The following is a 24,547-nucleotide window of genomic DNA, read 5'->3' as shown; positions in this document are numbered from 1 at the left end:
TAATAAATAACCTTTTTCTTGTCAACATTGTACTGTAAATACAGAAATGCAGACACAAATATACGAAATTACATTACAACCTAAATAAATTACCTATTACAATATAAGAATGCAGACACAACCCAGCTAAATACTGTCGTTACCAACAGCATAAATATATGGCTAAATGCCAAAAAAATGAATTCAAAGCATGTTCCACTTCCCACTGTTACCCGGCAGCTGAAGTGAAATAGGACCCGCTTGATCCTGCTACTCACTTCCCAAAATCTGATGGGTCCCACTTTTTCCAGCTGCCCTACCCCTCGTGGAAAAATGGGACCCCCTTCCCTCCTGAAGTGAAATGAGCCCCCCTTACAGTACCTCTGCTACTGGTGTGCTGAAGCAAACAGACCCCCTGCACTCTTAGCATTCTAATCATGACGCTTCTGCCTAGTTTTAAAAGGAAATGTCAGGTCATTATAGATTGCAATTTTTCCAGAGTAAAATGAATACATGAAATCTTTATTACCCAGAAGATACAGGGTAGAACCCAGCACCTTCAGAATAAATATGGCATCTTCCTTTCGGAGATCGCTGGGCTGGCGCAATGAGGGTTTCTGGGGCCTGTCATGTCATGGTCAGATTCTAATCACATAAGGGCTTGATCAAAGCACAAAAGGAAAGAGAGAAAACACAAGGACTGATTTCTCACGGTGTATGAATTAATGCTCCCATCCACCCACACTCACAGTGTGTCAGCTCCTGTGATGTCTAAGAGCAAGATGGGCAGCTCCTGAAAACTGCCTTATCAGGAAGATTAGATATACGAGTATAATCCAAACGCAATATAGTCTCCATAGATTGAGGGTCATGCAGATAAACTTTGGAGAGCAAATGTTAGGGAGGGGATAAAAAAAATGTCCCGGTCTTGTCACACTCGAAAATATGAGGCCGACTAACTTCTCCAATGCAACAAAATGCCGTTAACTTTTATGTGCTTTGCAAATAAACAAGTGATTAGATGAGTCATAAATAATCATTTATGATGTTGCGATGTTGTGAGATTACAGTTGCAGGTGTAATGCCGGAACACTTTCTGGTGGTGCTTTTTTAAACGATGAACACACAAGCAGTGCACGTCGTTCTCTTAACTAACACCCAAAACTCATATTTTGGAATACTTCAAATTGAAGATTAGTTAGAAATTTACATTTACAGCTCACAGCATAATGGAAAACATGCTGTGTTTTAATTTCAGTAAGCAACAACCAGCTTAAAAATGAAGTCATATTTCTCTTTCTGTTCAAACAATCCTACCAATTCAGGCACCAAATAAATCCTTAGATTGTCTCATATCTAGGTAGCCTGCTGCCATGAACCAATTACTCTTCAGGGTTATCAGTGCTGTCCCTATTGGCTGGTTTATGAAGAAGGTGATCTCGTGTCATCAAGCCACACACACAGTTTGTAACTCAGCAAACTGCTATTAGTGTAGCCAATCAGCTTAGCTTTCAGGTGACTTAAATCTGAACTAATTTCTCAGAGTATTAGGCAGTCGTTATAGTCACATCTTCACATAATATGCATAGCGCAGTGCAGTATGTACAGGAGGGCAGTGCGTTTTCGTGTTTTGCTGTCAACACGTTACTAAGAACAAAATCACATGAAATTACATTGATTGGAGGGAAAAGGAAAAATAAAATGAGATTCTGTCCATCGCAAAAAGTTTTGGATAACACGAAGAGGAAGAGCAAGACAGAGTATATTTCAGATAGTGAGAGCAATCGGAGTGTTGACTCAGATAAGGAGGGGATGCTGCTTGAGCGTTTTGATGACACAGAAAATCAGTGCACGTATTTTAGTCTTAGATGGCGAATTTAACCAATTGTTAAAGCCAGAATAGGTGATTTTTATATTTGACATTTTTCGGCCACTTGATAAGGCCAGCTGTAATGCCACTTACTAAAACCTGAGTAACGTTTCAGCCCCTTGTTGTTTTTCCCATGGTAACGTGTGTGTATGACATTGAATGTATTCACAGCTAGTTTAACAAAGAAATGGACCATCTGACCATAAAAATAATAAACAAATCTTACATTTTTAAAGCTCTTGACATTTAAGTCATAAGCAATGAGCTCCTGAAAGGATATTCAACAATTTCAATCCAAATAACTATATTTTGCTCAAATCCATACTCTTTGTCCATGATGTTTTTTTTTTTTCAATTATTGTTGATTCCGAACAAATACTACTAAATAGTAAACATATTGCCCCCACCAATGATGCAATATTGTTTGGTGGGGGGGACAATTAATTGATGCCTAACATTGGTGGCATAAATACAATTAAAGGAAAACTGAAATAACTAAATTTTTTGCTGTTGTGCTGTTTTTATACTTGTTAAGCATTTGCAAATAGGCCAAAACTATTTTTTTAGAAAAACATAGAAAGGCTTGTTCTGAGGCTGGCTTGCTTTCTCCCTTGGCAAAACGCCAGGTTTTCTGCGGGTACGGTCAGCTGAGGTCCAGAAGATAACATTCTAATTAATTCAAAATAAACAAAAAAATGGCAAACTGACACTACATCTTGACACTTATTTTTAATCTTATATAACTGGTCCTGTAGTGGTATGGGTGGTGCTGCCCACAGAATTTGGACTTATGACATATCGATGATGCATTAAAACAAATGGATCAAGCCACAAGGTTGTACTTAGTCTTCATTTGACGCCTTTTTGGCCAACGAAGCCACCTTTTCCCTCACCAGCTCTGTTACTGTTATCATCTATATGAGTCCATATAGATGTTAAAAGTAATTAGGCAGTGTTATAAGGATCTTTACACTGAGTGCACTCCTTATCACATGGGAACATCATACGGTAGCTGCTTCCAAATCTGAAGGCCTCACCATAAACTCCCTGCATACAAACCTCTCAATTTCTCTTTAGATGGCATTCTGTAAACAAGTCATAAAACAGCAAAAAGCATGTTGTTTGTTATAGCAACTCAGAGGCGGTACAACTCTAATATTTATACAGACAGGGACATCACCAAATCATCATCATCGTCATCACCATCAAATTCCCGCTAGAATACACTCCGAAAACCATACTCTGAAAACTTTTCAAGGACAGTTAACTTTTTGAAATGATATATGATTTGATTTATTAAAAATAAAAATAAAGCCTCATACCAGAAAATTACTTCATGAATTAATTTCTTTGGAAGTACTTCCTGCAAAGGTTATCACATTGCTCCATTCCTTTGGGAGGCAGTAAAGGACTGAACTGCCCATGAGCAAACATAAAATGGCTATGTTAGTCACACTGTACATTAAGTTCTGGACCATGTTACATTTATAAAGCATTACATTCATGGCGACTCTCCTCTACATTTGAGAAAGGAGAAAATCTTTTAAAATCTTTTTAAAACACATTACTCATTTACCTTTAGGAACAGTAGCCTGTTTGAGAAGTTGAGAGACGGTGACTCTGGAGATGGCTAGCTGTTTGAAATGGAATTAAACAACTTGAAATATTAAAACTGTTCTGAGATTATTTACTGATGAGACATACACGTCAACATTTAAAGGCGACAGTGCCTTTCCATTGAATCCATGGATCCTGACACCTGTCCAAAACCCGACTTCACCAGAGATGGAGAAGTACAACAATGTTGCTTTCCTGTCTGGCACAAGAGGCATCTTAAAAAGCGGTAATGCATTTAAATGAACTCGCTGCGGCTCTGCTCATCTACATAACCAGGCTTAGTAAATACCCCGCTTAAATTGAAAATGTGGCATTGTAGAATTTTGCGGTACTGAGAGTAATTTGCAGCATGCTTAGTAAATACGGCCCTTTGTCCTCAAAAGTGACTCTAACATTCAAACAAACATCTACCCAAACACTTCTTAGCTGTCTTGCAGATTTCTTTGTCATGTACATCTAAAAGGACTAAAGGAGATATTTCTGGTGAGATTATATAATTTAGCTGCATATGGAAGGTGAAAATCAAAGTAAAATACATTTTCCAAAACTGGAGTTCAAAAGATTATTGCAAGTTACAGTGAAAATGTAAAAAACAGTACTTATATCTCAAAGATTTTATCTTTGAGATATAAAAAATCAAGCTCCACTCTTTCTTCAGATCTGAAGAAATCCACAGTTGTTCCTGTCAATCCTTCCTCTGTGAGAAGACAACTTAATGCTATGGGTCTGAAAGGATGTGCAGCTGTCAAAAACCCACTACTAAAAAAAGGAAATAAACAAAAGAGAAGAATATTGGCACTAGCACACTGGAACTGGACACTAAATTTGAGTTTTGTGGAGACGGAGGCATGGTGGAGGATCAGGGCAAGTTTAGGGTTGTATAACAACATCTGGAGTTGTTGATCTGGTTTTGACTGAAGGCATCATGAATGCTGATAAACACGAACAAATTTTAACATATCATGCAAGACCCTCTGGGCAAAGTTTTATAGGGATAAAATTCATTCTACAGCAAGATAGTGACCCCAAGAACATGGCTAAGAAGATAAAGTACCCAGGTGGGTGCTACACATTGGTAGTGTTTGAGGCGAGTTCCCCCTCATCACTGTAAAGTACATCTGGAAAAATGCTATATAAATGCAATGATTTATTCATTCATTTCACTACAGTCTCTAGAGTTTACAGAGAATGGTGCAATAAACCTAAAAACATCCAGGGAGCGGCAGTTTTGTAGCTGAAAACACTTTGTCAATGAGAGAGGCCAGTTGAGAATTTGAAGACTCATTGAAATGAAGCAAAAGGCCACAAATGCTCAAACAACAGCTGTTTACAACAGTGTGTGTAGATGGGCATCTCTGAATGCACAATACATTGAACCTTATAGTGGTTGGGCGACAGAATCGGGTTCCACTCCAGGAACTGGAAGATACAGTGGGCATGCGATCACCAAAGCTGGATGACTGAAGATTGGAAAAACGTTGCCTGGTCTAATGAATCGTGATATCTGCTGCTGCAACATTCAAGATGGTAGGGTCAGAATTCTATGCACTGAAGTATTCTGTACCTCATATTGATTTTATAAAATTATGTGATAATTAGGTGGTAGAGTTATTTGATAACCAGAAACTGGTTGGCACCACTAATTTGGAAACCAGCGAAAACAACCAGGAAATGAGAGATAGGCCTATGAAATTACATAAGGCCCAGTGGTTCACTTTCTGGAGTTTTCAAAAATATATTATTTCAGTTTTAGAGAATGTTTTTGATTGGCTCAGACAGTCAAAAACATTCACTAAATTATTTGCTTGCATTATAATAACTCATATATGTGGCAATCACAGGTTTGTTATTTAAAACAAAGTATTTAAGTCAGGACAAGTCATCTATTTAGATTAAATATTTTAATGAATATGCAAGTAGTTTTTTTTTTTTTTGTTTGGTGCTGAATGGATCTGCTTCAGGTACTGCAGTACACTACCCAATCTAAGAGGTAGCATGATACATCTCCTCTATTAAACAGGAGGAATACCAGAAAGCCACAGTACAGAGAAGCAGATCCAAACAGCAGGTAGTAGCTGGGGTGGTGAAGTGTGAGTGGAATTCTGTGCAGTAGCAAACGAATCACGAAAAACAACGCAGGCAATTAGAAGTGCTGCAGAGGTCTGACTGCTGGTTTAAAAAAGGCACTCCTTTGGTTTAGTGCGCATGTGATTGGATGGGTATGAGAAAAAGTGTTGCGTGTACGAGATTGGTTGATTATGGAAAATGCGTGAGTTTGTGATTGCTGAGGCCAATCATTTATTGGTGCAGCAAGCGTTTCCTGACCAAACTTACTCCATTCCATGCACATAGGTCATGTGTGTAACTATAAAGTAGCTTGTATAGTTTCTAAGCATGTGAGATGGAGAGGTATCTTACTAATTATGTCTGAAAACTAAAACAAAAGCATTTCTGGCCTGGTCTCAGTCACTGCTGGTGTAGTGCTTATATTCTTTTCTTCACACACATAGTTTGGCAAGGCCAGGCCATTGTCACTGTACAAACTCCCGAGACATTTTTATTATTTTGATCAGACATCTATGCATGGAGAGCTCAGAATCTGCCATTGCCCTACGTCACGATATGAAAAACAGGAATCACAGACAAGCAGCAGATTCTGCTCCAGCATCCGCTAACATCCGCTGTCTAATGATTATTACAAATTTAATTGCTAACAGGACCCTTATTCCTACATACTTCTCTTTCACCTCAGAAGCCACATCGACCGTGCTTACAGATTTATCCCTGTGACTTCCAGTGAGCAGCTTCTCTGAATGTGCATGCTTATCTGTGGGGAAGAATATTAAGGGGCTAATTTCATGTTTGTCCACAGATAAAGTAAGTTGGTGAATGGCGGGAGATGTTTTTTTTTAGCTTTTGGCAATTTATTTCTGTGGCAGACTGTCTGCAACTTGTTTGGGTAAGTATCCACTAGATTATACTCTCTCTCCCCATCTGTCAAGTTTGATATTAATCTTCCCTTTGTAGTAGAGGGCTCTGGGATTTCATTTTTGCCCCACACTCCAGAGTCTCCAGAGCTTTGCTCAAACAGCTTGCAATCTTTAACCTGCCGCATTTCCAAACACACATAAAAACAGAGGCTGTGCGACTCCAGAAACGCATACAATTATCGGTGCGTACCTCGTATTAAAATGCGTGGCCGTTCTTCCGCTGGAATGTGCAGCGCGGCTTTGATTCGCCTCTCTCCGAAACATCATTATTCCCCACCTCATTCGGATTCTGAGTGGGCGGACGGGGTCCCCGCTTGTTCCCTCCTTTCACACCTTCAGTCCACCATCTCCAGCCCCTCTGTTTTAATGGGATGCTAATCCTATGGTCCTTATTCAGTTGTTTGGGTTCGGACAAGTTTTACTCGTTCAACATCCATCTATGTGTTACAAATGACTTTACTTATTCAACATTCGTATACACATTCTGTCTGTCTAGGCCTAGCCTAATCCCCCCCATTAGAAATAGAACAGTTAAAGGTGACCTTCTGAGTTTCATTATATGTGAGATATGACTCTGGAGAACATTTTGCCACCTCTGCTCCCATGCTGTTTGATTACATGCACATCATACTGTACTACACAATTCATACTCTGTGGAGAACACTACAAAGAGTACATGCATAATACTGTAAATGCAGTGTTCTTGTGTTATGGTCAGCTGAGACCTTTGAGCTTTATTTGGCCGCACACATCAGCAGTGGGTCTGGCCTCAGAATAAGGGTGGCTATGTTGAAAAGGACATAACCTATGATGAAATATTACTTGTTAATGACATATTTTGCTTTTTATTTTTTTCCTCATAAGTGTGTTATTTTTGCCATATACTTAAGGCATTTGAGATGAAAATATGAATATGAGACAAAAGTAGGTACCCCCCTCCCCCAACTTGACGCTGACTACTTTTGTGATCTGAAGTCTATTGAGATTGTTTGAAACATCCAGAGCCCTGAAGGTAAAGCAGTGTTTTAATGTTTTTCAACTTAATGGAAACATTAAGCGTGTTGTGGCCATGGGATCCTAGATCCTTCAGTTACGGCCACAACGCACGGAAACAAGATCTGTATGACCTAAAAGCATAAAAAGGTAAGGTCCCACCACCAGCTCGGTCACCACACTTTTCAAGCCACACACTTCCACATTTTTTGGATACCTGTTTTCAGTAATAATCACCTTTAAAGTTTGTTTGACTGAATATCAAAAACTGAAGTCTGGTTTTATTGAATTGTGCATGCCATTAAACTGTACATCTTACTGAATATAGGCAGACAGGTTTTCCTATATTTTCTGCAAATTTCTCATGCATTATATTTCACGTGGGGAAAAAAATCTTGGCTCAAGATAGTGTTTTTCTGTCCAGCCAACTATCTGTACACAGGATTAAAAAGATAATATTTTCAGCAACCAGGCCCTCTTCCCAATTTTGCCACCAGATGACACTGTTTATTGCACAGGAAGAATTTAAATGATACATCTAAATAAAAAAAGGGAAATAGTTGATGTCAATCACTATTAAGTTTTAACCGTAAATACAGTACCTATTATTAAAAGATAATAATGGTATGTTCTTGAATTGCCATGTATTGTACTTCACCAAACGCAATGGTTAAATATGGTGACGACATGTGCATTATCGTTAAACAGCCCTGCCAATCCACAACTATAGGGTGACAGTACTGCTACTAATCTGGTCTTGTATTTTGTCATTTTTGAGGTACTGTAGGGTGACCAGTCCTGGGTCTGGAGGTCAATAAGGAGCTTTCTAATGACCATAATTTTGTAGGAGGTTGACTGGGAAAGTTAGAATTATACTCTGTTGAAACTACAGTTTACCCCTGTACTTATGCAGCATTGACAGATACTGCATATGTTGTCAAAGCAACTTTATGAAAAGTATCTCATGCCATGAAGTCACTCCATAGATAATCATTTTACAATCAATGAGTGATAAGACAGTGTGTGGCACATGAAATAAGTTTGCACCAAGCTGTCCTCCAGAAACATTTGATTTGCGGAGGAATCTGAATTTTTTGCTTGCAAATCACACATGCACAAAAAAAAGAAGAGCACGCCAAGTGACGTGGGTGGCTTCTAATTTTCCCGCTCTGAAATGACATTGATTCCATCAGCCTGGGATTCTTCACAGATTGAAAAAAAAAAACTGCTTGGGTTCAATGCCAATTGAACCAGGTTGGTGCTAAATGAGGCAGATAACACTGCACTTAGGACACTCCAGGGGTTCAAGGAGGGTCGCGACCCAGGATGGGTCCAATTTAACTCCAGACCCAGCTGCTCTACCACAAGGTTGGACAGAAAGTGGACCTGCTTTCCTGTCTAGCCTCCTTTGTGCTTAGGACACTTAGTACTGTTTCCTAAAGTCTTGGGCACTGCCAGCAGTGATGTACGCCAGTACAGTACATCTGAGGTACTTAGGCATGGTTTATTTGTGAAACGTTAGCTAATTTTTCCTTTCAATATGTTACCTGATGAGTGAGTGATTAGTTTATTTCCATGATGATGAGCTGCGCAAGGACTACGAAAATACTCAGATATCAAGAAGAATAAAATGCGGAAGACTGATGATGAACAATTTCCTTTTGAAATCCTTTACATGAGGATCTACATCGTTATTTTTATTAAGATAATATTTATATACTGTAGTACCATGCCTTTTTCCTCATTGAAAGCCATTAGTATTTTCGTAGCAACTAGAATGACTAAGTATGCCTGTAATTCCATTCATGATTGAAGATTTCTATATATTAAGACTGACTGGAGTATCTTGTCTTTAGTGAAGGGGGTTTGTCTTTGATTTTACAGGACAGGAAGTTCCCTATCCCTATCCCATCTCTCACAGAATATTAAGGAAAACTCCAGAGATGCTGTCATCAGCATTCATATGCCTCAGGTTATATTTAGGTTTCGTAAAAGTGTCATTCATTTGAAAGATTCCAGGAACATATAATTCAAAAACAAAAAAGAAACACAGGCCTGGGTTCAATATTTGTCCTTTACTTTGACTTACAAATAAATGCAAGAGCTTATTTTTTCTTTCAAGATAGTTTAGCCACCACCAAAATGAATGCACCAAACCTTGCAAAGAAAAAGTAGGACTTGCATTTATTTTTCAGGCAAAGCAAAGGGCAAATGTTGATGGAATGTAGGCAACCCAAAGAACCATGAAAGATAATCACATAAGAAAATGACATCTACCGTTACACTACAATACACGCATGAGTAAATTCCTCACAGGCATGTTTTTCTATGTACATAGCATCTTGATACTTATTAATTGAATATTATCATCAGCTTTGTAAGCCTCAGAAAGACTGTGAAGGTCAGAGGAAAGATGATTTGTGATTGCTGTGCTGTGACATTTATTTCTTCCCTGGATTTCCAGGATCCGCTCAGAGCAACATTATTATCCTTCCCTTATATGCAATGAGAATGTCAAGGGCAGACATAAACATGATCAAGATGCCATACCTCATTAATATCCATATATATTTCCAATGATGTGCTTATCAGAGTGTTTGCAATGAAACTGATGAGTTTGCAAATGCAAAGATTTATCACTTTTATTTTCCCTGTTTTCAAGGGCATTGAAACAAGACCGCTCTTTGTTCAGTGGGCCTTTTTTTAATTTGTGTGGAGATTAGAACAGTGTAAACACAGGGCTTTTACATGTGGTATTTACATTCCTAAGACATAATGAGCACGAGTTGATCAAGCAATGAGCCACATTAGCGATGAATGTTCACTGGGTTCTGAAAATGGCAGTGGCACCAGATCTTGTTTAACAGTCTTGTGCAGCAAAGAAACAGTGCTCAAGTGGAAACTGGATTTGGAACCAGGGGGGTTGTCTGTTCAGGGATGGGTCTGGGATGGGTCATTTTCTGTACTACTGAGCAAGGTGCTTAGCACCAATTTCTCTTGTAATAATCTAGAAATATAAATTGGTAATTTGCTAAATGTTACTATTGGACAAGAGTACATGTTCCACAAATTACCGATTGATGCTATTATTTTACTCACGTATTACTGTTGTTGTGCCATCAAGGATTTGCGTCTTTTTATATTCATTTGCATATACTAAATAAGGCACACAAAATCAATTACCATCTAATAATCCTGAGTCAACACTTCATCGTAATGCCTTGGCTTGGGTTCAATCAATATTTGTCCTTAACGTTGACTCACAATTAAATGAAGGCATTTGTTTTTCACAAACACATGCTTTCGTCTGCGAGCTTTGTTAATCACCAGAACAAACTCAGCAAACTGGGTTTTGACAAAGAAAAAAGTGACCGTGTGCATCCACGCATGTCGTAATTCAAAGCTAAGGACAAATGCTAAAGGATCCAGACCCAGAGAGTTGAGAATGCACGATCAGCACTGTTTGCTCATCACATTGTTTCATGGAGATGCTTTGGCGGGTTCACGTTTACTGGGGCGGTTGCGTGCCCCATAAATATTGGACTGAGTTTATATGTCGAGGCGGGCCCCTCCAGAGGGACACATTCCTTTAATAGCCAGGAGCGGTCCCTCCTCGGGCTTTAAACGGAGCCATCAGATGCTCTTCCTGGTGGATCAATGCCAGCACAAATTTCAGATTGCTTTGCTGATGCGGCCAACTTATCTGTGATTCAGCTTTAATAGGTTATTGAGCCGCACTGGCATTTAGGCAGCACGACTGTATTTCAAGTTATCGACAATCAAATCCACACAACTTTCTCATTAGCATACATTTGGACAAACAAAATTAATCTTAACCGCTGTCAGGTGAGAACGATGGACATTAATAGGAGGTGGGGTCAGCATGAGGCGAAGGGTTGGTAAACAGAACCTGATAAATCAGCACATTTCAGTGCATGGACACCGAGTGCACAGGCTATCTAGTTTAAAAGACAACCCAATACGTTAAGACAAGACCTTTGTCTTAACGTACATGCAAGCATTACATTTCTCCATGCAAAAAGTATTTTTGTCATTAATTCTTCTTTTCTTGCATTTTAACGTTTTTTAACGTTAATTGTATTTGTTTTGTATATGAAGCGAGGTTCATCTTACATTAATATGCGGAAACTTTATAAAACTAACATCTGGATACAAAAGTATGAACTTGAAAATGTGGAAACAAAAAGACAAACTCATACTAAGACAATAATACATAGTTCAATATTCATAGAACACACCTTTGTGCTAACCTGTGTGTGTACTACTAAATTTGTGGTGTTTCATGGGTGAGAAACACATTGACAGTGAATTGAATTTTCTCAAGCCATTGTATTACAATGCCTCTGTTCTGGAATAACATGCAATGTGCCACCTTCAAGCAAGGGTGAACAAAAACCACTTATTTTAAAACAAAGTAATTATATTTAGTTTTATTACTCTTCTGCCAATGTTTTGCAAGTGGACTCCCCAAATATTTTATTCATACATATACCTTCAGCAGAGGGAATATCACCTACAGTACAGCTCTTCTCTCAAGACCCAGAGAGCTTTCCATGAGAAACCTACTGTCGATAACCGTACAGGCAGAGGAAGTCAGCATCCTCCTTCAGACTGCTTACAGACTGACATGCTCTGATCGCTGAGCAGCAGCCAGACAGAAGCAGAAGGAGCCCTCTTTCAGGAACCTCCCAGAGAGTCCGTTCATTTGCTGGAGAAATCCTTTAATCTTGCTTGGGCCACTGGATATACTACTCACTCTGTTTGCACATGTGAGTTCTTCACTCTATTGACTTTGAGAAAGCCATCAAACAGCACCCCCCCCTCCTACCCTTTTCCCCCCTTTCCCAGGCTATTTAGGGTGAAAGGATCAATATGCCTGCTCTCCAGGTAAGTGTTCAAAAATAATACCTGTCTGCTGCTTCCAGTAAGGCCCAATACCAACAGCGGTGTGCAACACATGGCTATGCTAATCGCAGACGTGTGCAAGACACGGCCAAGCCAATCTAAGCCGCAACCATTAAGAGCTCCAAATAAGAAAACGGCTGGTTCTCACATCACTGTGGTTAATTACTTCATCACCCCAACTGCTGCCAAACAATCACAAACCACAACAACAAAAGCTTCCTCGGGATTCATTATTCTTTCATTCATCCCTCATGCGATGTAACTGAAAAATATGAATAAGAGACAAGTGAGTAAAATGGGTACTCTGAGTTCAAATGAATGCATAAAGAATCCATTTCATATTGTAATGTGATGCAAGGTCATTATGTCTATTTTTGTTGATTCTCATTAATGTAGACGTACAGACACAGCTGATGAAGGAAACTGAAATGCTGGACTGGGGTGGTGTAATGGGTTAGTGAGAAATGTGTTGTGTGGTGATTTAGATGACACTCTGTGAAGCTGAAGGCTGAGTGGGCTGTCCACATTGCCCAAACCTTGAGATTGAGTTACTGTTTAATACTCAGTGCAGGTTGCAATGTTAACCCTTTAACTAAAAGTTCAACTTGAACTGTTGCACATCCTAATAAAGATATAAAATTTGCAGTATATATTTTTTTAACAGCCCAAACCCTGTTTTACACCTAAAAAGGTGTAGATTAAGATAGGAGTGTCTGCAGTTTTGTTGCTAGCATTATATGTTTGAAGAAGAAGGAAAGCGAACTGTCCCAGAATGATCTGAGATGATCAGCAAAACAAAAGTTGCAAACAATAAATGAATGAATAAATAAATAAATAAATAAATAAATAAATAAATAAATAAATAAATAAATAAATAAATAAATAAATAAATAAATAAATAAATAAATAAATAAATAAATAAATAAATAAATAAATAAATAAATAAATTTTAGAAAACCGCCCGGTCGGGTTGCCAGCTTGGAGTAATAGCATTGTGGCCACTCTGATGTAGCTAATACCAGGGTCAGATCCTGACTTGCAGAACATAAGTTCTTTTTACACTCGCCCAGCTAAGCAGGACTTGCATGCAAGTGAGGTATGCCCGTCCTCACCTCTGACACGCAAACGCTTAACTGTGAATTAGCTGGTCCATGCAGAGTTGTACTGACTATTATTAGCTCAATCTGACCCACACCCACGGATAGAAAATGTGAATTTGCCCAGAGTTGGGTTGAGCTTACATTAGGTTGGCCTTGTCTATTTAATAACTATACAGCCTTTAGAAGTAAAAACTGGACGTTGCTGTAAAAGAGCATGCGTGCTCAGTCAACCTACCCTTTATAAGGTTAGCAAAACATAATAATAAATGTGCCTGTAAGCGAATGTCTTTGGGTGAAAGACCTCAGCAGTATATTCCAGAGATGGTGGAAAAGACTAATCTTTTCTAAAGATATACTAGCAGTGTGCATCTTCAAGCAGACCATTTAAAAAGCAACATGCAGGTTAAATTTCTTAACGGATTTACAGTTTTGGACTCATGGAGAGGATGGTTTGAAAAATACTTTTTTTTTCCATAGGTAGAAATATAGGAAAAAATAGGCATTCCACGCCCCCCTAAAAAAGTCAACATCTGCCAATATCAGCAACAAAAGGTAAATATTCCTCATAGCCTGACCATGCCAAAGTGGTAGGTTGGTAATTAATCAGGTCAGTTGTTAGTCAGTCAGTCATGAGTCCTTTAGTTTCAGCAACTGCAGTTCCTATCTAACGTTAGTTATAATCCCATGAGACAATTGAATTGTGCGCTTCCAACGTTTTTCCAATTGTGCGCACAAAGCAAGGTCCATAAAGAAATGGTCTGCTGAGATTGGTGGGGAAGAACTTGACTGGCCTGCTCAGAGCCTTGACCTCTACCCCATCAAACACCTTTGGGATGAATTGGAATGCCGACTGAGAGCCAGGCCTTATGTCCATCTTCAGTGCCCTACCTCACTAATGTTCTTGTGGCTGAATGGAAGTGAATCGCCACAGCCATGTTCCAAAATCTACTGGAAGAGTGGAGGCTGTTACAGCAGCAAAGGGTGGTCCAATTGCATATTAACGCCCATGGTTTTGGAATGAGATGTTCAACAAGTACACATGGGTGTGGTGTTCAGGTGTCCACATACTTTTGGTAGTGGTGTATGTAATATAACTAGTTAACTGTTTAGCTTGCGGTGCTAAAATTACCTAGCCAGCAGGCTACTAACAATATTACTTTAGATTATTTAGCTGTTTGTTTTAGTTACTGCGTGATATACCATATATTAACTTGTGAAGCAGAAAAAACTTTGTCAAGGTAAAGTAGCTCTCACTAGTTTCTCACCAAGACATCTGCCCAATTCACCACAGTTTCTCCTAAGACCATAACTCCCATAACTCAATCTCTTGCTGTGCTTCCTTGTTTCTATTCATCCTTGACTGTTCCATGTCCCTTGAACATCTAGCAGGTTCTAAATTATAAGACTGCGGCCCATCCTGAGTGTTGTAAAGAGGATTTTCCACCTTGTTGGTCTCGACAATGTCGACATTGGAATTAATCTTGCTACTAATGTTGCTTACTCTGCCATTCACTGTAGCTCTGACTCTGTTCCCCTATCCCCACGTTACGTAACATTCAAGTTCCCCATATTGTTCAGATTTGAGGTGTGTGTGGACAATTGCATTATAAAAATAAGCACAGATGCGTATTTTTTATTTCAAAATCTCATTGCTACATAATTTTCCTATATATTAATTCACTGGATAAGCCAACCTAAAAGTTGCTCTTTAATATCAGGGCAAGGCATTAGATATCTGAAAGAGATTTATGTGAAAAACAAAATCATACACAGAGGTCGGCGGGTTGAAACAGAGTAGTGGAGGTGGTTGTGCTAACACGGAGGCAGTTGGTGCAGTTATCTGGCTCTTTCTGAAAGGTCATGAAGCGATCGACATGGCAGCAGCCCACAGGGTTCATGGAAACTATCAGGCCATTAAAGGGGCCAGAGCAGACCACCTACAGGCACATCTCTGAGCTGCTGTGTTCTACCAGGACAAGTCACATTGTCCCTGCTCCAGATTCATGCCTTCTCTATTCTCCTAATCTATGCTCAGGTAAAGCGATATAGGGTGATGAGTACAGCATGCAGTGTTGAATGTATGTAAGAAATGAATGTGCTTTATAACCAAAAATGATATACAGGTGATGTATATCCAGGTGATGTAACTTGGATAATTCACTTGTAGCTGTTTTTCATTTCCTTATCCATACCTTTACAGTTCCCTTTGCACAGCATAATAAGTATTAGAAAATAGAACTCTGGTAAAAAAAAAAATAAATAAAAAAAAAAAAAAAAAAAAAAAAAACTTTGTTGGATGTAACAAGTGCAATCCAAGTATATTTCCTGCACATGTATAATTTCTTTTTTGGTGTCATGTAGCCAAAAACATTATTATTTATTAATTTGAAAACTATAAGTGCCTATTTAAACCACATTAATGACACTCCCCTTTAATGATTCACAACTGCACTAAAGAAAGCAAACCCTTTTCAATGTCAGTTCAGCTTTCCAGCTGCCCCTGGTTCGTGCAGTAATAGTCTGTACCCTGATGTGACTAGATATCACCTTAGTCCTAATTTGCAGGTAATATTAACTGCATTTACATTTATATTTATGTTTATTCTGGGACCTTGGCATTTATGTGAATGTCAAGAAAAGGGCCTCAGTAAAAACCGCATTTTCAAACTCAACCTGCGCCGCGTCCGTGCATTCTGACCGGTCTGAACCCGCAACGCTAACTCCGTACATTCATTCCGCGCGGCGCAGCGCGGCACAGGAAAATGCTCCCGACTCGGGCAGACAAGGAAATAAACTTTAAAAAGAGCAGCATGAGGTGAAGCCAAGTGAGCGACATTAGGCCGAGCTCAGAATGCCAGCCAGCACCCGGCCAAGCAGACACGGCAGCCCCTCATGCAGAAGGGGCCCTGAGCCACGGCGGTATCTGCACTGTGACATTTATGATCCTCATTATATCCTCTCTCTGCACACAGGCCCCGTCTCACACTGACATTTCAATGCAAATTGCACACAATGGCTTCTATATTCGAGATCACTTTAAAGTATAAACATGTGCCATCCGGTCGAAAATGATTAACAGATACCAGTTAGGAAGAAACGTATTTCTGCTTTTCTTGATCAATCTGAACATGTGCTCATCTTGCACTCATCTCTAAAACCATGCAAAGGAAATACGGCAATTGTTTCCAATAGAAAAGTTTTCTAATGGCAAACCATAATTGCCTAAACTTTTAGCTGATCATAGTCAAGTTTACTTATTATGGTGTGTTTGGGGCTGTTTTTGAAAAACCTACCTCTAGTCTTGAGGGCACGAGGACAGAGAAATCGAGTGCCATTGAGTGCAGTGTTAAATGGGCTTCATTATCAATGACAGTTTTGTGTATATAACTAGAAACACAACCTCATCTGGTAACACAACCTCAAAAGAAACAGCCTTATTAGGAAGTTTAACCTCATCAGGAAGCATCTTCACCAGGAGTCATGGCCTCATCAGGAACACAATCTCATTAGGAAACACAGTTTCATTAGAAACCATGATACCTTCAGGAACACAATCTCATCAGGAAACACAGTCTCATTAGGAGCCATGATATCTTCAGGAACGCAGTCTTATCAGGAAACACAGTATCATTAGGAGCCACGATATCTTCAGGAACACAACCTCATCAGCTAACACAGTCTCATTAGGAAACACAGCCTGATCATGAAACACAGTCTCGTTTGGTAACATGACATCATCGGGAAACACACTCGTAGCACACAGCCACATCAGAAAAAATGATTTCAGGATTACATTAAGTAAAAACCTATTTGCAGAGACGCAGGTTACTTCATTCAGGGTCACCATTCAACAGAAATGCTCTGGTGAGAAGCTTTTTAAACCACTCAGAAGTACAAACAAAACCACTCTCAAGTTAGATCTCCTTGAGTTATCAGCAGTTTTTTTCAGTGTAACAAGACATCAATCTGACTTTGACTTCGATGGCCACAGCCTCGCAACATAGCCTGGGACAAGACAGAAAGAGAGGTTTAGCTCTCAGCCTACATTCTTCACCATCTTAGTTCAGGTGCGGACATGGGACTGACAACTCATTGTTCAGCTGTCCGTCACAGCAGGGCTGTTCGGAATGAGGAGGTGAGGAGGCCATCCTTCTGTGTTACTCCAGCACAGCGCTCGTGCTTAAAGGGAATAAGGCAACACATGGTCCGTGCCGTTAAGGGCGTGGAGTACGAGCAGGAAGTGTGAATTTGTGGCACGTTCGGGTTGAGCTGGCAGGACTGTACAGCTAATTGACAGGCTGTTTTGGACCGAGCTCCAGGAAGGCGGTCACTTTCACGGTCCCCAATTCTCCGTCTCTGTCAGGAAGACAGGAGGAGAGAGGAAAGAGGGGAAAGCAGCCAGACGCTGCACACCCTGCGGTGATGGGGGGGGAGGGATGGGGTGAGGTGCTGGGGAAGGGGGGCTGTTGCTGGGTGGTGGAAGGCTGGGCATTAGCTGATGTTCCCTTGTGTCACCCCTGAGATACACGGCTTACCCCAGGTGATTGCCTGCAACATGTTCAACATCACAGGCCACCTGTTACTTTCTAACATGGTTGGCATGGTTAGTGAATAAACTGAAGGATTAGGTGCTTCAGTGTCTATTCAGGATCATTTCTGCAATGCAGTAGAACCTCATGTGAGATACAGACCCTCTGGGAATGGTGATAATTCAGAAATGTTCATAAACTTCACTGTCAAAATACACTTATTTTACTTTGAACTGATCGGATTAGTTATTTACATTATTCCAGCATTATTATTAAACAAGCTCTCATTTTGTAGCTATACATTCTTTGAAGTTGATAACCAACAATCAAACAAGATGCAAGTGTGATGTCATTTGAGCATTTAGTTTTTTTCCCACCAATATTGGCTTCCAGGAAGCAGCATAATAATAACAACCTGTCTGCATTTGACAGCAGCTTGCCAAATATGCTATTCGTCTTACGCTCAGAAATAAAAACATTACCAAGTTAATGTCATAAGCAATGGACCCGATGTGTCAATGACAGAAAAACCGATGAAAGCTACTGGCTAAGAAAAGCATTAGAAAAATACATGGCGGAAACTGTGAGTCCAAAACAATTGAGGGATGGTTCCCCATCACTGAGGGACCAGTGAAAGGAGTGCACCGGTCCAAGGACATGCTGGCAGATTCTGATGTTCCAGCTTGACCTACACTGCTTCTAACTCTGTCAATTAAATAAAAAATTTAGTTTAGTTTATTTATTTGATGATTCACTTTAAAAGGACAATTACATGGTTGCAAACACCAATGTACATGCACAATTAAAAGAGCATCAAGGATAACACAAAAAAGTCACAAGACTTATTTACATTATGGTCCTTGCTGTAGCTATGATAATACTATAAATAATACATGTACCTCTCAATGTGTCAGGAGATGCATTACAATGTGCCCTTTTATCAAACATGTAAATGTACAATTTTTTTTTATTTCATATGTTGCTTCCTTGGGAACTTGAAACCAACTCACAGATTTTAAATGGGCTAAACACACAGTTGTAGAAAAACAGTATTTTATCAATGAAGGTGTGCCGCGCTTCCATTTAATGCTGTTCTTTGCATAAGTAATAATAGCAAAAAACAATATATGTATTGTAAAATAAGATGCTTGAAAAGGAATAAGTGTTTATGCTACTTCCAGGTTTGTACGCTGTTCGATAGACTGGTCAGTCCATAACTACGAGGTTCTAGGTACTTCTGTTCTAACATCAGAAATGCAGCCACCGAAATTCCCAGACTGAGATGATCGCTGTTGGCGTTTGTGACCTACAGCATCTGATCTTATCTGCCACCGAGTGTCGAGGACACAACGTGTCAATTTTATTTATTTTACCCTTCGTTTGGTGCCCCCCCCCTCCCAGATGGATGGTGCCCTGGGGAGCCAACCTTGTCGTCTGTGCCTAGAACCTGCCTTGCAGTTGATTCAACTGCACAGCATTACATTCCCATTGCCATTTCAGCCACTACAGAAGAAAAGCTCACTGATTGAGGAACCATTACACACCTCTGGTGAACTTCTATTTCACTGTTTTCTATGTGAGAGATCCACTGAATCTGTGCATTCCAAATTGACAAAGAATTATGATCGTTTTTACCGCCTGATCTAGGTGTGTTAAATTGACAGGGGTGTCCACAGGTCAACTTTTCACGTTAGTCTCATGTCATTAACCATTCAATTCTCTTTTCAGGTGCGCCTGCCTCGTAACCAGGACCTCAAGGGGTGGCATGACATATGGAAGATCAGCACCTTTAACGCGTACGCTGTCAAACTAGGTTTTATAGATTTACTCTCAGTTGTTTGTTAGACCCATGCATATATGCACTGAAAGATCCTTCAAGGCATCCATAAACAGTAGAGCAATGTGAAAACAAATTGGAGACCCTTGGCATAAAATGCCTCCCTGTGTAACACGTTGAATAGGCTCCCAATTTAACACTTGAATTTCACATCCTGACAATTAGTTGTAGAGGAAAAATCATTTGATAAGTGGATATCTCTCCAATTCTCTGTAGTCTATCATGAAGTGTTGCCTTTTCAGAATATAAATGATTTGTGTCAAGAACAGCCACACGTTTTTAATTATACCCAACCACAATGATTGCAACTGTCAAAGAACAATACAGTTTTTTAATCAATAAGAAGAACCAAATAAATCAATAAGCATTCAAAGGACATTTTCTCGTTTTGTTCCACTTAAAAAATACATATGAGAAGCAGTGTTCCCACAACAGATTTTTGCACTATGAATGCTCAGTCACAGAGCGAGTGGCAGAGATAGATAAATTAAAAATAGCCAAAATGCATGCAGTTCCAACTTTAAAAACTATATAAAACTGTCGATTAACAGATACACGGCCTGCTAGAGGATAGCACAATGCGTAACATAAGTGTAGCATTTGAGGTTGGTGGTTCTCCTGCCGACATAGCCAACTCATTTATTTGACAACCATTTAAAGCAGAAATAAATTCAGTTGATGATTACGTCAATAACAGGTCCCCTTCAAAATTAATAGTTTTTAAGGATCCTTTTGCCATACACTTTTCCAGCAATTGGAAATGTTTAGTCATGTGTTTCTTTTGTGCTTTATATTGCAAGTCACTGGTCCAACAGCATTTTACATTTGGCTGTCATTTCAATTTATTCAATGCGAAAAAATCACTGTAAATGTAGGTTACAGGAGTGAAAAGCAGGACAATCTCATTTGTAAAACAATGTGCTTGTATTAATTTAGAATTTAAAATAAATTCTGAATATACTTTTTACTGCAAAGAAAACAACGCAAATCCACTGGGCTTTCTATATCACTGTGGAATATATGGATCGAAACAAACAAAATACACACAGTGGAGCTGAATCTTTATCATCCTTATAAAAAGAAAAAAAATCATACACCAAGCCTCAGCACACTGATGCCTGCCTATGAGTCATCATGAACATCCAGTCACCACACAAACATCATCTGAAGCCTGTAATATCAATTCATTACCTTTTCTAAACACCAGAGAAGGGGAAAACACAAGACAACAACATGGCATTTCTTTAAACCAAATCATCATAATATTATACATGTAGGGCAATGACCTTTGAATGATATGTAGACCTACAGGGTTTCTATCAATTCTGGGAGTACATCAATTGTCATAATTCCAGGGAGCACTGCCTACTTGTTGTTGCTTGTTCCAAGTTTTAATGTTTTTGTGACTGTCCACTGCTTTATTTATTAATACTGCTGGTCTGTTATTTCAAAATCAGTTGATATTGCCCGTCTATCATGGCTGTATTGTACATTTTTTTATTTTGTTTTATTTCCCTTCTGGGAATAATAATGTTTTCTTTCTTTCTCTCTATTTATCTAGCTGCACCATTTTCTTAGCGAGTACATTTTCTTGAATGCCGTGCTATTTTCTTTCAGAAAGACAGAAAGAAATGCAGTGTACGGGGCCACGGGGGGATTTGGTGTTAGGAATGAAACATCTGCTCCCGGACTTAGATCCCTGAGCTGTCCGCGTCCCTGAGCCCGGCTCCCCCGGTCCAGCTCCGCACGTCGCCCGCTGGTCACGCGTACGGGGAGCAAGACGTCTGTGACAAATCTAACTGACAGCGGCACAGATGCAGATCGCAAACCGGGGGTGGGGGAGAGGGACAAGTGACCGGAGAGAAACTTTCGGGGCCCCGTAATCTTGGATGAGGACGGCCCACACCCTCCACCCCCCCACCCCCACCCCCGTTCCCCCAAACCCCCGAAAGCGCAGACATGAGGCTGGCAAACACGGAAGAACGCACTGCTGGGAGCAAGTTCCTCAGAGATGGGCTGCCCGTGTGTGTCAGACATGTTTTATCAAATGGAGCTCAGTTCATGCAGAAAGAAAATTCTATATACAGTATACATATTTAACATTTCTACTGCACGGATTTCTACCTATATCTGCATTTGCATATAAAAATTATTCATTCATTTTATTTTCCTCTCTTTGTTGTGATTCTTTGAGAATGAATATAAAATATATATGTTTGATAAAAAAAAATAGAAAGTGGGCAAACTACCTTACAATTTTAAGACATCACCTCTGGCTGTGTGTGTGACTGGCTGCATTTCAACATTTGAAAAAAAAAAAAAAGCACTGGAGAGAGGAGGGAAAACTGTCAGACATCATTAAGGCACATTCAGAAACAAAGAAGGATTATCCAACTTTGCTTTTGGCCTGTGACATAGCGCAACAAATCTAATTCCATATAATAGCCTGTGATGAAAATGAGTGAGCCCAGTGTTCAGGAGGGCAACAGTGTCAGTGCACAACATGTAATATTTTGATTTGACAACGGCACTTAATCATCGCTAAAGAAATTGCAAACTCCATTTTGTCCAGAGTTTAAAATTCATTTCCCATTTGGACAGCACCTTTAATAAATGCTAAACAGCGTGCGCAGGACAAGAAAAGCTTTTGAGAATTGTTTATTCCTTTTAGTCAATTGGGCTAATGCAAGAATCGTGTCCGTCAGTCTTTAAATATTTAATCTTAAAGGCAGCGACATTGAAATACGTTAGCGTGGAACATTATTCCTCTTTACACCCCTCCTGAAAGGCTCTGGTAATGAGAGGAGAGCTGCAGGTTTGCAAAGCTGCGGAGAGAAAGCTTCTTTTTTTTACAGGAATCTCTCTCTCAGCTGCCAGCGTCGGAGGTGGTGTGAAACCACCGCTTGCCTGTGAAAAGTAAGCACGCGCCGGCTCCCCTTTTCCCCCCCGGCGGAAAAGCGGGAGCAGCCGCTCTGCGCGGTCAGACTCGCGGCGAACGTGAGAGACCTTGACACTTCCACGCCGCGTGTGACCGAGGCTTCGCAGTAAAAGCGGCAGTCCTATTTATAGAAGCAAGGCAAAACAAACACGCACTGACTACTGGAGAACACTGAGCAAACAAGAGTTCTGTTTCATTTTACGCAGCGCTCTCCGAATCTCCGTATCAGCACTTACCAAGATGTTAGAAAGGAAAAAGTGAGTGAGAAGTGTAATGAAAAGTAGTATTGTGTTTAAGTAAAAATACATTTCAGTCCTTGCTGAAACCGTTCTTTCACCTTCTCTTCCTCTCAGCCCTCACTTTTCTGACACACACGCTGGCATTTTATTTCGTTGCTGGTTATCGATAACGCATCTCGCCTCGGGTGCAGACAGCGTCTGGAGACAGAAGTGCGCCGGACTGTAGCGCGCGCCAAGAAGATAATCAACAAGCTCTTCGAAAACTTTGCGACTCACCACAGAGAAGTCCTTGGCGGAGCAGTTGTGCCCGCTGAAGTTGCAGCTCTTCAGCATCTCGTCCAGCTGGTGCCCCGTCCTGTTGAAGATGTCCAGCATGTCGGGGGCGGGGTACTCCAGGTCGGTGGGCTTGTGGCCGTCCTTGTTCTTGGGCGGCAGCCCCGTCAGGTTGGCCAGGTGGTAGATGTCGGCGTCGCTGAGCGCGGAGAAGCGGAAGCGGTTGATGTTGCAGATGGTCACGGCGGGGAACACCATCTCCCGGCTGGCCTCCTCGTTCAGCACCGTGATGTGGGGGTGCTCCAGGTACGAGATGGCGCACTTGGCCGCCTGGTACAGGAAGAAGACCAGGGAAACCAGGAAGACCAGCGCCCACAGGGTCTGCCGGATGCCCAGGCGGCCAGACACGAAGATGTGGTTGATCCCGTGCAGGGAGCAGGAGTTGGCGAAGCTGGCCAGGTCCTTGGCCGGGGGGGCGCAGCTCTCCTCTATCAAACTCTCCTTATCCGCATCCTGCCTACCTTTCTGCTGCTCGTCCTCCTCTGCAAATTTGATTTTGCAAACAAATTCGATCGGCATGTGGGCAGCCAGGTCTGCTTTGGGGTGCTTTTGATTACAGCTATCAGCCCTGCTTCAGCTCCTCTCTCTCTCTCTCTCACTCCCTCTCTCTCTCTCTCTCTCTCTCTCTCTCTCTCTCACTCACTCTCTCACACACTCTCTCTCCGCGCTTGTCTCCTCAACAGATCTCAACTCCACAAAGAAAAAAAAAGAGAGAGGCAGGAGTGGCGCTTGCTGCCGCTGCTGTCGCTGCCACCGCTGCTACTGTTAGCGCCGCTGCTGTGAGCAGTAGTTCTGTCCCCGCGGCTGCGAGCGCTCTGTCTGCTGTCGCTCCCCCGGTCCTAGTCTCAGCACTTGATCTGCGCGGAGCCCCGCTTATCAGCAGTATTACAGCTGTCAAAAACACACCCTTGCCGTCCGCTTCAGACCCACGGATGAAAATGCAGCATTTTGAGTAGAGCTAAAAAAGAGCACGGGGATACTTAATAATTCATGAGGAGCAACACTGTGATTATTTCCTCCTGGCTGGCGGGAGCAGCGGCTTCCCAACAACGCCCCCCCCCACCCCCCTCCTAACCCCCCCGCCCCCTTCTCCCTGTCTTTGCTGCTGCTTGTCTAATCCACTTGTTTGACGGCTTTCCTGCCCCTTGACCGGGATAAGTTGGTGCCAAAGGTCACTGCCAAAAATCCAGCCCTCC

At 40.8% G+C, this 24,547-nt stretch overlaps 1 protein-coding gene across 1 annotated transcript in view; it reads right to left on the bottom strand.

Annotated features, from left to right (window-relative positions):
* The window catches only part of LOC118222403 (acid-sensing ion channel 4-A-like), an 86,636-nt gene extending 62,290 nt beyond the window's left edge, over window positions 1-24,346 (bottom strand). Inside the window, exon 1 of the mRNA XM_035407986.1 lies at window positions 23,295-24,346. Within this exon, the coding sequence (XP_035263877.1) occupies window positions 23,295-23,870 (576 nt within the window). The 5' untranslated portion in view covers window positions 23,871-24,346. The remainder of the gene's footprint in view (window positions 1-23,294) is intronic.
* Window positions 24,347-24,547: the final 201 nt, after the last annotated feature.

The sequence above is a fragment of the Anguilla anguilla genome, chromosome 3 (genome assembly GCF_013347855.1).
Source record: "Anguilla anguilla isolate fAngAng1 chromosome 3, fAngAng1.pri, whole genome shotgun sequence".
NCBI classification, from domain to species: Eukaryota; Metazoa; Chordata; class Actinopteri; order Anguilliformes; family Anguillidae; genus Anguilla; species Anguilla anguilla.
This window is presented reverse-complemented; position numbering and strand designations above follow the sequence as displayed.